The sequence below is a fragment of the Lathamus discolor genome, chromosome 19, assembly GCF_037157495.1.
Source record: "Lathamus discolor isolate bLatDis1 chromosome 19, bLatDis1.hap1, whole genome shotgun sequence".
Lineage (NCBI taxonomy): Eukaryota > Metazoa > Chordata > Aves > Psittaciformes > Psittacidae > Lathamus > Lathamus discolor.
The window spans coordinates 6,354,851-6,370,661 of NC_088902.1; the positions used below are offsets into that span (position 1 = coordinate 6,354,851).

The 15,811-nt window shown below is 49.1% G+C and overlaps 1 protein-coding gene across 2 annotated transcripts; it reads left to right on the top strand.

Moving 5' to 3' along the window:
• Window positions 1-1,255: 1,255 nt before the first annotated feature.
• MAPK13 (mitogen-activated protein kinase 13) lies at window positions 1,256-15,598 on the top strand. 2 transcript variants are annotated; one of them, XM_065698410.1, is made up of 12 exons: window positions 1,256-1,305; window positions 6,352-6,481; window positions 7,054-7,112; window positions 8,162-8,270; window positions 9,283-9,312; window positions 9,710-9,757; window positions 10,653-10,767; window positions 11,098-11,169; window positions 11,661-11,740; window positions 12,193-12,271; window positions 13,425-13,601; window positions 14,328-15,598. In XM_065698410.1, exons 2-12 carry the CDS (start codon window positions 6,452-6,454, stop codon window positions 14,405-14,407), a joined length of 879 nt encoding a protein of 292 aa, XP_065554482.1. In that variant the 5' UTR covers window positions 1,256-1,305; window positions 6,352-6,451; the 3' UTR covers window positions 14,408-15,598. The 2 variants fall into 2 exon arrangements, with proteins under 2 accessions (XP_065554482.1, XP_065554481.1); XM_065698409.1 differs by lacking the exon at window positions 1,256-1,305 and adding an exon at window positions 1,982-2,545.
• Window positions 15,599-15,811: the final 213 nt, after the last annotated feature.

Here is a 15,811-nt window from a genome sequence, read left to right on the forward strand (position 1 = left end):
CTTGCAAACCTCTTGCTCTGAGGGGCTGGTGCTCACGCAGTGTCTATTCCTCCCCTGCGTTGAAAGGGATCCTGTGTGTGGTGGTTGGGGCATGGGGTTGAGGCCACGGGACCTGTTGACTGACACTGGATTGTGTCCATACTTGTCGCAGAGAAATTACTTGCTACAAAAATAGCTCAGAGTCTGACCCACGAGTACTGGACGCAGAAGAAAATATTTTCATTTTCTGTTTGGTACAAAAGCACAATAGACCAACAACCTGGTACCTGTCCAGACTGGGGACCCTTCCCCAGTACCACCAGATTGTGTTTGTTTGCTCTTTTGAAAGTGATTTGTTTTCCTCTTCAGCTGCCATCTAGTTGGTGGTGGAAAGGTGTTGGCAGGAGCAGGAGCATCACGGCTCCATGGTGGAGCTTTTCTGACTTGAGTGTTGGTGCACTTCACGCTGAAGAACGACTGAACTTGACCAAACCCTCAGTAACTGATGTTCCCAGTGCCCTTATGTGCCGAGGTGGTTCCTGTTGATCCAGGTCAGATACCCACCACACATGTGCTCCCCAGCAGCAGTCACAGTACAACAGTGTGGGGTGTTCTCTTGGCTGTGCGGGAGCTGCTCTCCTTGCTTCACCCTCTGCTTGCCTTGGTGCAAAGCAAGAGGAGAGGAGGGGAGGGGAAAAGCCCCACCAGGACCTGACACTGTTTTCTGGGAGGAAAAAAAAGTCCAGGGTACCCAAGACAGACAATTCCAGGATGTTCTCAGTTACAATACAGAATCAGAATGGTTTGGGTTGGAAAGGACTTTAAGATCATCTAACCTGATTAGCAAAAAACCCCACTAAAATCAATGAGAATTTGATTGGGGAAGTGAATAAACTCCTTGTACAAAATCAAATCACTTAACTCAAGGTTCCTATTCAGTTTGGATCAGTCACTTGAATTAATTCATCTTTCTACAGCCCAGACATGCCCTAGATATTTAGAACTCCTTAATTGTGCACGATGACCTGTGTGTGCATGTGTAGTTGAGCAAGAGCTGTGTTCATAAAATAACAACCAAGTTACATGTTTGCTTAAGTCCAGGGAGTTTGCTGTATCACCTCTTGCTCACAGGTGTATTTATAGCACCAAGCCTGCTGTAGGTTGGTTTCCTGACTGCTGTTGCTACAGCTGTAGTTTATTTACATGTATTTGCATAGGCAAGGATAAAACAGTGCCATAGGACCTTGGTGGTGGTTTGTAGAACCTTGCTGTGGCTGTTTGAAGAGGTGAGGGTTGATACGTACCGCAGTGGTTGCCTGTAAGGAGGTAAAATTAATTTTTTCCGAACCCCCTCATGGGGTTTTTTTCCGTAATTCCCATTTATCAGGTAGCTTGGCTCTGGTCCTGCCATGCGGATGCACTTGGAGCAGGGCCACCTTTGTGGGTGGCATGGATGGAAGGCACACAGGCTACAGGCAGGGTTGGGGTGAGGGTGGCAAAGCACTCCATAAGCAGTCTGGCTGGCTTGGTAGGGCACAGCTTAGTCACTTCCTTTGGGAAGTGTGTAGGATGCACCTACCTCCTGTGTGGGAGCCCCACCGGAGCCTCCTGAAGCTGCAGCAAAATGTCGAGGTGTTCTCTGCTCACCAGGAATGGACTTTCTTACGGGCTGGGTTTGCTGGCCTGGTCCTGGTGGGTGCAGCAGTGAACTTGAGAACTGTGCTGCCTGAGAAGGGCTTAGATCTGCTGGAGGAGATAGAAAAAGACCCAGTAAAGCCTGGGGCTGAGCAGATCTTGGGATGAGCCCATCTCACAGCTGCTCCTGAACCTCCTCACTGCAGTCGCTGCAATGAAGGCAGAAAGGATGGAAGATAGAAAACTGCTGGGAAGCCAGGCTTGGGAGAAAATGGTTATCACCTCCTCGCTGTTCTGTGGACGTATCACCCTGGTACCCTTCATCACGAGGAGCCTGGAGCTGTCCCCCATTAGCTGGAAGGAAGAATGTTCCTGCTTGTCTGACGAGGTGCTGTGGCTTGTGCCCCGGATTCCCCGGCTCCACGAGTCCTTACTCATCAGAGTCAGGATTTCACGAGACCCCTTCCGAAGATATTGCTGGGCTGGTGGCCCGGTGGCAGCACAGAGGACGAGGTGTTGGTGACGGGGCTCCCGGAGGTGCGGGGCAGGCGCTCGGCTCTGGTAGCAGAGCCCGGAGCCACCTGTAGAGACCGAGGCGTGTCGTGAAACCTGATGCCTCACCTCCCCGATGTGGAGGCGGAGGGAGGGCCGAAAGACATGTCCCTGCACGCTCACTACAGCTGAAAACGCAGGAGGAAGCTCACTGGAGCCTCTCTGACCAGCACAGGAGGCCTCACGGTCCTGCTCTCACCCCAGAAGCCCTCCCGTACACCAGTACTCTGGGGGGGTGGCAGTCCCACACCTGCCGGGCGATGAACATCACAAGGAGAAGAGGCTTCTACAGACAGGAGGTGAACAAAACCCTCTGGGAGCTGCCCAGGAGATACACGTCCCTCCACCCGCTGGGGTCTGGAGCCTACGGCTCAGTGTGGTGAGTGGGGCCCTGCCCGCATGGGGTGAGCTCGGGGTGTTGAAGTGTCACACCAAGGGGAAGCGAGGAGGTGCTTCTGGGCACCCCTCCATTAGGGAAGGGCATTTGCATGTGTGATGAAGGCGGTTTGCCTCCCACTCCAGTGCAGGCAGCAGCTTGGAGACCTGGTTGCTTGAAGGAACTGAGATGCTTCCTCCTGCGGTCACCCTGGGTGGGCAAAGGGGAGTCACCTCGGTGGGTATCCTTGGCAGCTTGAGGACCAAGGCAGGGATGCTGGGGACAGGGAGGCACCTTGGCGTGTTCCATTGGCATTGGGGATCAGGCAGCTTTGGAGCTTCCATTGAGACTTGTGTGAGACAACCAGGGGAAAATATCTGGCTGTCTGGAACAGGGGTGCTGTGGCATCGCCTTGCTACTTAGTTCAAGGCAGCTGATGTTTACTTGTGGTATTGGCAGTCCTGGGGTAATGGTTGGACTTTTCCAACCTAGCTGATTCTGTGATTCCATCCCATGTTTCTATGCTGGGCTGCATGGAAAAGGAGCTGGACAATACAACGTCCACCTTGATTCAGCTTCCAGCTAGAAGAAACTAAACCTGGATCAGTAACAGACTGGGGCTTCCTTCCCAGCTGGTGATGATGCCCAGCCTACAAGAGAGCAGCACAACTGCTGTTAATGAATCAGTTGGACAAAGGCACCTGTAGCGGGAGCAAGCACAAGTCAGACCTTGCCTGCTTTACAGTGGCTTTCTGAAAGGTTAAATCTGAAGCAGTCCCGGGCCAAGACCTCAGCAGGGCACTTGATTCATAACACACCGAGCTACATAAGCAAGTGTGTCGTCTGTTGTAGGTGTGGGGCAAAGTCTCTGCCGGCTGGCCCAGCTAATCCTGACACCCTGGAGCCCAGACTCTTTATCCTCCAGCTACCTGGTGTTTCCTTTCCCCGTTTTGCTGTTCAGGCTCATTTAAGCTTCTGAGATGCTTAAATGAATCTTTCAAAACCAGGCAAGCCTAAACCTGTCTTTTTTTTTTTTTTTAATATATGCACAATATTTTCTGATTTTTATCACAAAGGAAAGCAGGAAGACTAAAAGAAAATAGGACATAAAAGGGAAAGAGGAATCCTTCCAAAGTCTCTTTGCACACCAGAGAAAACCAAACATCAACAAGACACATCTTTTACTGGTTCCTCTGATAGCCTCTGCTGCTCTGAGGCCTCGGGGAAGGGAGCGGTGGGTGCTGAACCAGCCCCGGGTCCGGGTGGTGGTCGCAGCATCCATGGGCAGTGCTCAGCAGGGAGGATTCCTTCGCGAAGCCGAAGTGGAAACCTGTGGAGTTTTAGAGTTTGCTGTCCTCTGCTGGGAATTGCTGGGAAGTTTTCTGGTCCCAGCGGTATTTGGAGCTGCTGGTTTTTATACCCCATTGATCAGCTGAGAAACTAACTTAGGAAAAACAGCAAACGTGTTAATTCCCTCATTAATTCTGCCAAAATCTGTAGTGATTTAGCTTCCAGCTGAATGTAAGTGGTGGAAGAAGATTCTTCTACAAGGATGTGGGGAGGGACTCTTCATCAGCCATAGGACAAGAGGTGATGGGTTCAGACTTAAACAAGGGGGATTGAGATGAGCTCTTAGGCAGAAGCTGTTCCCTGTGAGGGTGCTGAGGCGCTGGCACAGGGTGCCCAGAGAAGCTGTGGCTGCCCCATCCCTGTCAGTGCTCAAGGCCAGGTTGGACACAGGGGCTTGGAGCAAGCTGCTCCAGTGGAAGGTGTCCCTGCCCGTGGCAGGGGTTGGAGCTGGAGGAGCTTTGAGGTCCCTTCCAACCCAAACCAGTCTGGGATTCTGTGATTCTTACCATTCATTGCTGGTCTTGTCCATCTGGACCATCCAGGCGGTCCTGGCTGCATCACCTGAATTAACTTTGGCTGTGCCTTATGGTAAGGGTGAAAGCAGCGTAGTCAGTGCTGGGTTGTGGGCTCCATCACAGACTCTCCTGCACTGGGAGCTTGGCTGCTCCACAGAAGGCAAGTGAAAACATGCACCATCGAATGAGGAAACCTGCCCTAAACCTGAACCTGTTTGACTCTCTGGTCCAAGTCCCTTCTGCTTCCTTCCCTGGCTCCTTGGAAACCTTCGTGCTGTCCTCTCTGCCAGCTCAAATCCTGAAGCTTAGACAAGTCATCACTGGGATCTTCAGCACTGAAGCTGCCTTGTGTAGCTGTTCCTGCCTCTCCCTTTGCCTTTCCCATCTGAATGCATTGGTGAAATTGCCATCAAACACTCCCAAAGAATGCTTTTTGCTCTCATCATGCACAGCTTTGAACAACTGGAAGGGACAAGGAGATGGGAGGTTGCCCTGATATCAGGGCGGCTGATGGGAGCTGTTGATAGCCCAGGCTGATGTTGGAGGCACCACAACTCATCGTCTGTGGCTGACAGCCAGAAAAAGCTGTGCAAGAGACTTCCAAGATGTGCAGCAAGGAGCTGATAACCCCTCTGCAGTGTTAAACCATAGGGAAAGCCACACGGAGTCGGATGTTCCCACCTCTCCTAATGCCATTACTGCTAAACCCAACAAAATGATGTGATGTTATAAACAGCATTTCCCTGTTGATTTATGATGTGTTGCCTCTGAATGATGGCCCTGGAGGACACAGTAATCGTTGATTCAGTTTTGTGGTACCTGCCCCTTCAAGAGACTCAAGGAAGGAGCAGTGGCTGGAGCCTGGCAGCTGGGGACTGTGGCAGCATGAACCACGTGTCCCTGCAGAGGAGGTGGGGAAGATGCCTGTGCAAGGCTGGAGGATGCGTGCCAAGGGCTAACGCCAGCACTCATGTTGGTTTGGTTACCCTGTGCTGTGGGACTGACATGCTCATGTTCAGCCTTCCCACTGCCCATGGAGATCAGGATTTACAAAGCAGTGGGAACTGCCCTGGAAACCCACAGTGCAATTTGGCAGGGAAAACCCTTTCTGCACCTCTTTGCCTCTTGGAGGGGTTGAGGAGGGTCTGAGGCACCAAGATCCCTCTGGAAAACACCACTGAGATGCCAGATCACAGCCCTCTCTGACGGAGGACTGTCTCCTGCTTCATGTCTTGTGAGACCCAGAGCCTCCCATGCAACCCAAGAGCCTCCAGAAGCAGAGGAGGCATCACAGGATCACCCTATCCAGCCACAAATAGCACATGTGACCAGAGGGAATGACACGTCACATCCCCAGTGACAGCTGCTGTGCTGTGGCTTCATTTGCTTTATAGAAGCCTCTCACTTTCAGCCAGACCTGCTGTACACAGAAGCATATGTATAGCATCCAAGATCCCAAATGTGGGAGAATTCACCCCAGCAGCCTGTATTTTCAGTGTGTGACAGCCACTGTCTTTGCTCCAGAGCACAGCAAAGGGAGCTGATGTACCTTAAAAGACAACAACCTCCAAGCAGATGGCAAAGCAGGAATTGCCTTATTCCCTTAGCTCCCTGTGTTAGGGAAAGGGGAGAGTCAGAACTAATTCTGACCCTTACCTATTTGTCTTTCCCTCTTCTCACAGCTCTGTTAACTCCAGCTTGTTTCTGCAGGTTCATGGCCACTGAGGCTTTGTTTGGTGTCCCACCTAGATCTCCGAAGTGCACGGGCTGCTGCCCAAATTATACAGGGCAATGCCTGCCTGGTCAGAGCTCCTCTGGGTTTCTCAAGAAGCCTTTCTTTGCTCTTCTTCTGCGAGCTCCAGAATTAGTTCTTCCTTAGGAGAAGACCTTTGGTATCACAAAATATTGCTGATGTCAGAACTGGTTTTTATTTGTCTGCCACAGTTCAGCCATAGACAAGAAGACAGGGGAGAAGGTGGCTATCAAGAAGCTCTGCCGCCCATTCCAGTCAGAGATCTTTGCCAAGAGAGCATACAGAGAGCTCATGCTGTTGAAGCACATGCAACATGAGAATGTAAGTACTCACTATGAGGGTGCTGAGGCGCTGGCACAGGGTGCCCAGAGAAGCTGTGGCTGCCCCATCCCTGGCAGTGCTCAAGGCCAGGTTGGACACGGGCTTGGAGCAAGCTGCTCCAGTGGAAGGGGTCCCTGCCCGTGGCAGGGTTGGAGCTGGAGGAGCTTTAAGGTCCCTTCCAACACAACCCATTCCCTGATGCTATGATTTCTTTCCATTTCTGCTGAAGCAGGGTGGGGTTCTTGCCACGTGGGAGAATCCTTTCTGGTGGCATCACCTTCATTTTAATTGAGAGGTCCTGACACTTGGCACATTTGAGCAGTCTCAGGGTTTAACTGCTGCCTGCCTGCTGTGCCCAGCACCAGGCTGAAGCAGATGTGTAATGGCTGCTCCCGTGTATTAGTAAGAGGAAAAGCAGCTGCACAGCATAGTGAGCAGTCCTCAGATTCCTCAGGTGGAGTTCCTGGTGCTCACCCATGTGCGTGTGCCAATGGAGAGCTGCTACCCGAGTCCACAGGTGCTCAGCAAATGCTTTCCAGGTTTAAACGTAGACTACTTCTCTTCTCCATCAGGTCATTGGGCTTCTTGATGTCTTCACCTCTGCTGCCTCCTACCAGGGCTTTCAGGACTTGTAAGTTCACATTTGTTCTATCTAACTCAGCCCTTGCTCAAGATGCCTATGACTTAGCAGCAGGGTAACAGATCAGGTTGAGGTGCAGTCCCATAGATGGGGTTGAAAGGGGGCCAGACTAAAGCCAGCCATCCCCCCAAAACAAGGAGAAACGAAAGCCTAAGTCAGTTCCTGTGGTTAAACCACCCAGGATAGACAAACAGACCCCACGCCATGCTTGCAGCTGGAAGACCACAGTGCAGATAGACCAAGGTGTCTAACAAAGTAGCTTTACATTGCATGGCATATCACAGGCATCATGATCCGTGCTAATGTGCTGCCTGTGGGACTGCTGAGCTAAGAAGCTGTGCTCAGAGTGGGACAAGAATTGTTCATCAGGTCCTCTCAGTAAACAGAATTTTAAAGATCTGGCTTTCTTTTCATCTCAATGCTGGCTATTCTTTTTCTTTTGGCATTTCCCTCAGTTGCTGGTCAGGCTGGATGAGTTTTCCCTTTCTCATCTTTGGGCATGAGCAGCATGTGCCTGGGTTTGGGTGTTTAGCAGCCTGCAGAAGAAGTGTTTGAAGGTTCTCAGAGCAGTCCTGCTGGAAGATTATCAACTAATGAGAAGTCTTAGCATGCAGGCCAAAGACTGGAGGAAGCTCAATGTTGCCTTCCAGTGCAGGGCTGCAGAACATTACCAAGATAAATTTGGAAGCAAACAGAGCGATTTTTGCAAGACTCTCTAAAGCTGCACAAGATGTTTCACCTGGATGGTGTAAGGCCATCTGGAACTGACATCACTTGATGTCTAAACTAATTCAGGATCTTCAGAGTTTGAAACATCCTCGACCTTATTTGATGTCAGATATCTGATTTAAGAGGAGGAGAGAGAGCAGTTTTCAGAGCAGGCTGAACTCCCAGCATCACTGTCACAACAACTCAACTTAGTTACAGTAAATTACATAGCCAAAAAGTACCCCCAAGAAGCCCAAGTGAGAGAGAACAAGGCTAGTCTGGTTCCCTGTGTTTTTCTTCTAGACTCAGGGCCTTGTCTTACTGCCTTTTAGCTACCTGGTGATGCCATACATGCGGACAGACTTACAAAAGATCATGGGACATGAATTCAGTGATGAAAAGATCCAGTACCTGGTCTACCAAATGCTGAAAGGGCTAAAGGTAGGTGGGACTGGAGGAGTTTAGTGACTCCCTGTGTCTCCTCTACATGTCACTTCTGGGTTGACCATAATTAAACCCCCTTCCAACACTAGTTGGAAGATTTGGGGGGGTTCATGGCATCCCCTGAGATATTTGGGGTTGAACTGCTCTTTTTCCAGCACACATCAATAAAGCAACTGCTTGTTCACATCAGTCAATTGGCTATTGAAGCAAGCATCAGTCCTAACCCTGGCAACTGGTTTTACCATGACAGCAGTTGTGCTGTTTTTTGACTAGCAAAACCCTTAGCAAAACTGTGTAGAAAGAGGCTGGCAGCAACAGGAGCCTCTGCTGAATTCCTCACAGAGGCTCTCAGGGAGCAGATGGAGGGAATGATTTTCTGTTCAATAGAATAAGGAAGGAATTTGCTGCTGTAACCAGCTTTGAGAGCTGAGAGCAGTCAAACCTGGAGTGTGGAGACAGTGGAACATCCCTCAGCTGGAGTCAGAGCAGGGACTTCCAGGCACTAATGAGTTCATCTTAATAACACCTTTCCACAGATCACTGTTACCTGAAGTTTAAATAGAGGGGGGAAGAACACACCGAAGGTTTAGCCGGTATGACAAAAGCCATGTAGTCAGGTTTTGTGATTGCACAATCAGATGATTTTTTTCCCCCACACAGTTTAACACCCAAAATAACAAAGTTTTTCTGTCACCTGCTGCCTGTGCTCCTCCCTGTAATCCTGATGCCTTTGTTTGATAGTTTGAGGCTATTGGTATGCTTGCACTAAAGAGCTATTGCTCCGTCTCTCCTCTGCTGCTCCACACCTCCTCTTTAGAGCGGCAATATCACAGCAAATAGTCAGAAATTCAGTGCAGAGGCTTCAGTGCAGGATCTGCTGCCCTGGGGACCTGCAGCCTGCTGCAGTCATGTTCTCAGCAAGTGCTTGTTTGTAGCTTTCATTTCTCTGCTGGAGAGCAGGAACTCTTGTCTGCTGGCGATCACATTGTGGCTTCTCTTTCTATTGCAGTATATCCATTCAGCTGGCATCATACACAGGGTGAGTTCATGTGTGCCTTTCCTCTGCTTTTTGTCTGTTTAAGAGAAACACAGCTTGGGTGTAAAGTGAATAAATTCCTAAACATCATTTCACTAACAGCCTTCTCTGCTCTAAGGTCTTTCTCCTCCTATACCCTGTATCTGTTTGGATTTGATCATTCGTGCAGCTTTTGAGGAAACGCTGTATTTTCTGAGGAGCTGAGAAACATTTTGTGATGCTTTTTGAATTGAAACTTTCAGAAAAGAAAAATCAGTAGTATAAAGCTGTACGGTATAGCAGCACGGTGACTTTGCTGTACAGACACTGGAGTTGGGATGTTATGGGGCCCTGTCAAAGGCAAGCAGCGGATGTGTTGCAACTCCAGACATCCTCATGACTCCACTCTTGTCTGTTGTAGGACCTGAAGCCAGGCAACCTGGCTGTGAACGAAGACTGTCAGCTGAAGGTAGGTGGAAAAGCACCACTTTGTAGCATATCAGATCGTGGAGGAACTGCTCTGCCAGCAGGAATTTGGCACTGTCATGTTTCCTCTTTCCTTCTGAGACCCGGTTCAAGGCGTTGCATTACTCAGTGGTTGCAGGCAGTGGGAAATACTCACCTGCTGATGTAACTTGCTGAATCAGGGCCCAAGACTTGGAATGAACATCCTGTTGTCATAATTCCTGCTTCTTGGCAGTTCCTAACGACTTCCTAAGTAAATTCAATACTGCTGAGGAATACTTGGGTTAGGTGTATTATCCCTGAAGCATAACTGCAGTCAACCACAGTTGCCCTTTGGTTCTCATTGATGTGGTGGTTGTGATTCCACACAAAGCTATTTTCAGTATTGCTCTGAGGAGTTTCCTTGCAGCTCGGTGGTGCAGTGCTCTGGCACCTCTCCTCTGCAACATGTATTACAGGGCAAGCCTGGAGAGGTTGGATCAAGGGATATTCATTTCCACTACTGAGGGAGAGGCCATTGCCAGTCAGCTGCAAGGTGTTTTGATAGGAAAGGGTGAGTGGTGGTGGCCTGCGAGCTGCCAGGCTACGAAACAGCTCAATTAAATAAAGCTCAGAGTTGAAACTTAAGCTTCAAGAAATGAGCTTTCAGGTAGCTCACAGCACTGATCCTTTTGGCAAGGTCTTCACGCAAGTGGTTTTGCATCCAGCTTGCAATTCCCAAGGGAACTAAGACAAACCTGTTAGTTCTTTGAACTGTTCCATGGGTGGTTGTGGTGTAGTTGGAGCTTCCTTATTATCTGATTGGATCTTTTTGTTTCCTTTTGGAAGTAGATTCTTGCTTGCCTGTAGGATTTCTCTTTTTTGCCTTTCCTTCTCCCTTTTCCTTTGGTGAACTGCAGATCTTGGATTTTGGCTTGGCCAGACACGCTGATGCTGAAATGACTGGCTACGTGGTTACGCGCTGGTACAGAGCCCCAGAAGTCATTCTGAACTGGATGCATTACAACCAGACAGGTGAGCAGCAGCGTGACTGCCTGGTGACAAGCCCAGGGATCCCTGGACCACACCTGGGTCACATCTCATATAATCCTCCAGATGTTTTCCTTCTTTATCATCTGTGTTCCCTAAAGCAGAGCGAGTCTCAAAGCTGTTGCACGACTCCCAGAGCTCGTGCCTGTGGGAAGTGATGAAAGCAGAGATTTTAACAGCGTAGAAACAACAGGGGAGGGTGGAAAATGGGAGTGACATTTAAATTGGTGCCTGCTGCAAGCAACAAAGCAACAGCCCAGCAATCATGGCTGCTTTTTTACTGTCCTGGTTTTATCTGTTTTGCTCTCTGAACAGTGGATATCTGGTCTATTGGCTGTATCATGGCAGAAATGCTGACTGGGAAAACGCTGTTTAAAGGAAAAGACTGTATCCTTTCAAGTAAAACCTTTTCCCTGCGGGGAGTAATAGTTCTTGGGGGGTGTGAAGGGGCTTTTATGAATGAGAAAAACAGGAGTCAGTCTGGTTTACCAGGAGGTAATTGCAAGGAAATGGAGAGAATGGGAGGGGGCCAAGCCAGCCTTAGAAATACACCTCTGTGCTGGCCATGTGTGCTCTATGTCAGTCTACCTCACACAGCCATAGCTCCATCCCCAAAACCTCACATATCCCCCAAGCCCGCAGCATACCCCCTGGCAGAGTTGTGCCACCAATATTATCTGAGGCTGAAAATGGCATTCCAAGAAAAAAGCCCTTGAGCTGCTTTTGTCAGTCTCGTGAGTCTCTGCTTGTGTGGCTCTGTTGGGTTTGTATCATACTCGCAGCTCCCCTGGGCCCTGTGGCTCTGCAGCACCCAGGCTGAGCTGCTGGGGGTGTCCAGGGCTCACCCCCAGATGGGTGATCTTTAACACAACTGCCAGACCTGGATCAACTGACTCAGATCCTGAAAGTAACGGGGCATCCAGGAGAAGACTTTGTGGAGAAGCTGGAGGACAAAGCGGTAAGGAAGTTCCCTGTGGATTTGAGTCTTGCTGTGTGCGGGGAAGAGGGGTTATAGCTTTGAGATAGGAGAGGGGCTGCTTGTCCATTACCAAAGAGGAGTTGAGCGACAGCAGTCTTGTTCCCCATGACAAGGAAGATGCTTCTCTTCGCTAGTGGAAAATCTGATGGATCTGGCATTGCACTGGGAACTGGTGTGGATTGCAGGGATACCCGAGTGAGGTCCCTGATGCCCCAGCAAACTACCAACCTCCTCTGTTCTCCAGTTTGGCCCTTAAAGCAGAAATATTTCTGTATCTCAATTCATTAAAATGATTCCATGCAAACTGGTGACTAAAATGTGGCATCTGGAGTGACTCGCTGTTCTCTTCAGTCACCTTTGCTCAGCTGAGCCCTGAGTCCCAAGAGCTGTATCTCACACCTCCTTGCATCTGCTCCTCACATCTCTTTCAGGCCAAGAGTTACATCAAGTCCCTCCCTAAAATCCCCAAGAAGGATTTGTCTGTGCTTTTCCCCAAAGCCAATCCTCAGGGTAAGTCATCTCCAGGGTTCCTCAGGAGTTCTCATGGCTGGAAGGGGGCAGGTTGGCCACTGCAGCTCCAGGCTTATTTCTCCTTCTCACAATTTCCTTGCACTTCCTCCCTTGCAGGTTGGTGCCCCTGGGCACATAAGTAGGAATTAAAGGCAAAATGACTCTTTACTGGTGTCAACATGGCCATGTTCTGCTGTTCTTAGCCATTTACTTCTTTAATTTTAAGATGACGCAGCCTGTAACACACAATATTTGAGGAGGACAGAAACTTCTGACTCATATCAACAAGCCAGAAGAGAGCTGGTGCTGGATTGAACAGGATATTGAGGTTATGGGATGCAAGTTATGGGATTAGGACAGTTGCATTATCAGCTCCATTTGGTATGAGAGTTGGGATACATTTTGGCCAATATTGGTTTCCAGAAGTCGTTGCTTCTAGCCAAGCAGGTGCTATGTGATCAGTAGTGTTCAGATAAACAAACCACCTCTTCTCTGTTCATTATTATTTCCCAGCTTCACATCAAAGGCATCATAGTTTTGATAAACTTATTTCTTTTAAGTCTAAACTGTTGAAAACCGGGATCTATTCATTCAGGAAGTGCAATTTTCAGGGCAAACCTGATCTCTTGCAAGGAACAATTTTCCTGAGCAGATGAGAGGCAAGAGGGAGCAAAACTATTCTAAGATCAGAAAGTATTAAGATGTTAAAACCAAGGGGGGATGGGGCTGACAGACTAGAGGGTATCTGCATTTCCTGCCTTCATGTGTACCAGAGATGCATAGATTTCTGTATAGATTACTCATGTTAAGAGTGCTTGGAGTTGTGGGGGCCAAAGTGAATGACTAAAACTGAAAACTATCTTGAAGTTGCTGACTTCTTATGTTGTTTCAGCCCCATCTGTGCAGCAAGACTTATTCAAGATTAATTTGATATTTCTGCACTATTTACATCTCCAGCTCTGTTAGTAAGAGAGCTCCCTGAGGCTGCTGTTGGGCAGACTTTGCATCCCCTCCGATAGGAGGTCCACACTCCCCTGGTCAGGTTGAGGAATCTCTTTTAGATCTGGAGATGTAGTGCGGGGAGCACCTGTCCTGGCACAGGATGCCTGTTCTCCACCAACACCTTGCTTAGCCCTATTCCTGTCTTCTACAGCAGTGGACCTGCTTGACAAGATGTTGCAGCTGGATGTGGAGAAGCGTATGACAGCCACGGAAGCGTTAGCTCACCCCTATTTTGACCAGTTCCGAGACGTTGAGGAGGAGACAGAAGCACAAGAGTCTTATGACGATTCTCTGGAACACGAAAAGCTTTCCATAGATGAGTGGAGAAGTAAGAAGTTTATTTTCTCTGAAGCTCCTGTTTAGCATGGGACTTCCCTACCCCTCTCTCTTTCCTGTACACCAGCTATAGAGCCAGGCTGAAAGAACTGGGCTTGTTCAGCCTGCAGAAGAGAAGGTTCCTTAACAGGAGACCTTAGAGCAGCTCCAGTGCCTAAAGGGGCTGCAGGAAACCTGGAGAGGGGCTTTGGGCAAGGGCCTGTAGGGACAGGCCAAGGGGAATGGCTTTAACCTGCCCGAGGGGAGACTGAGATGAGCTCTTAGGCAGAAGCTGTTCCCTGTGAGGGTGCTGAGGCGCTGGCACAGGGTGCCCAGAGAAGCTGTGGCTGCCCCATCCCTGGCAGTGCTCAAGGCCAGGTTGGACACAGGGGCTTGGAGCAAGCTGCTCCAGCGGAAGGTGTCCCTGCCCGTGGCAGGGGTTGGAACTGGAGGAGCTTTAAGGTCCCTCCTCACTCTAGCCATTCTATGATTCTATGCTGGGTAAACCATAGATTGATGATGGCAGCACATAGCTCCCTTGCCATGCTCTGCTTTTATACATTCAGCAAAGGTTCCTCCAGCTCTTCAGGCAGACTTTTGTCTCTCTCTGCTTTGTCTCTCTCTTACAGCTTCCATAACCTCTCCACTGAACACCTCCTCTCTGCACAGGGAACACTCACACTTTCATTTGTGTCCTCTAATATCACACCTTCCTGGTTCTTTTGTTCTGTTTTTCAAGAGCATATTTACAAGGAGATCTTGTCCTTCAGTCCCGTTGCACGGAAGGACTCAAAGAAGCGGAGTGGGATGTCGTTATAGCGACTGGTATGGCTGTGGCTGAGATTCCCTTCTGGATCATGGATCAGGTTTACTCCATGCTGTTGTGCTGGTGGCCAGCGTTTGGCCTGTGGGACTGCTCTGTGTGCCAGCACAAGGATGACACCATGCTGTGAGCACTGGACTTTGTTCTACTAAAGGGGGAAGCACCCTAAGCAGTTTTCAACACAAAAGATAAATATATTCTCATTGCGACTTCAATTGGGGGAATTTTACCTGGTGTTCCTTTATTTTTTTTATTAATTTTTTTCATGTTTGTCCACTTGAGAGCTCCGTTCTCATTAGTCTTTCCAAGCATAGCTTTTAGTACATTAATTATGGATAAGGTCAAGGAAAAGGGAATACTGTCTGGGAAGTGAGTCCCAAGCAAAATAATCGGAAATAGTGAAATTCAGCACAAGAAGATCTAACTCTGGGAGCATTCCCTGTCCCTGAGCAGTCCCACAGCACCCAGCACAGTGATGCTGCTGGGATGGTGTCGGCTGCAGGATACTGTGGGAACCCAGTCCATCATGGGAAGGGTCTGTGTTCAGAGCAACTCCAAACTTGTTGTAACAGCTCCCTGTGCTTCCTCCTCCACTGCCTTCTCTTCTTTTGCTCTGCTTATTCCATTCCCTGATCAGTGCTGTCTCCTTATTGCCAGCTGCAAACGCATCCTGGGAGCTCAAGGCCACTTCCTACCCTGACAGACCGGGTATCCCAAGGAGCTGGGTTCTGCTCACTGTGCTTTCCCCAGTGGTTCTCTCTTCACCACCCTTATCTCTCACTGAGCACCCTCTCCCTGGGGTCACCCTGCCTGTATCTCTTGGAAGGGCTGGTGACATGACCCCTTATATTCTCATTCCTTCTGCGCTATGGGATCAGTTAAAGCAGGGGTCCTCTGCTTCAGTTCTCTTTAACAGCTGCTTGTTCCTCAGTAGGAAGAGATATTTCAACTGGTCATTTGGAAAACAGTCAATTGTCAGGGCTAAAGCTCAGGTCATGTATTAGAGGGGAAAAAAACAGGGAAGTATGTTGCATGAACAATTAAGCCTTAGAAAGGAGAACACAATAACTCGGTGAGCACAGAAAACTTCAGATACCTTAGTTTCTTGGTATCAGGTCAGCTTCTTCAGTTGGCATCATTATAAATTGCATCTAACATAAACTCATTAAATAGAGTATCTCACAAAACCCACCACGGGCTAGAAAATATCCTTCTGATTAAGAGCTTCAGCCCCTTCACTGCACTTCCACTGAGGTTTTGACTTTTTTGTCTGCCTATGCAAATTTTAATTCATTCACTTACTTAGTGAATAATTCTTGGTAGCTACAAGAAGTCACCTTCTGAGATGCTTGGGGTGGGATGGAGAGCATGTGCCTCCCCAGCCCGCTGCATACAACCCT

What these genes read in the sequence shown, in the direction of transcription:
- MAPK13 (XM_065698409.1), top strand. Translation starts at nt 2,427, where the DNA reads ATGAACATCACAAGGAGAAGAGGCTTCTACAGACAGGAGGTGAACAAA. An exon ending in AGAAGCTGGAGGACAAAGCG is followed by an intron (nt 11,741 to 12,192) that starts GTAAGGAAGTTC and finishes CATCTCTTTCAG; the next exon opens with GCCAAGAGTTACATCAAGTC. An exon ending in CCCCAAAGCCAATCCTCAGG is followed by an intron (nt 12,272 to 13,424) that starts GTAAGTCATCTC and finishes TGTCTTCTACAG; the next exon opens with CAGTGGACCTGCTTGACAAG.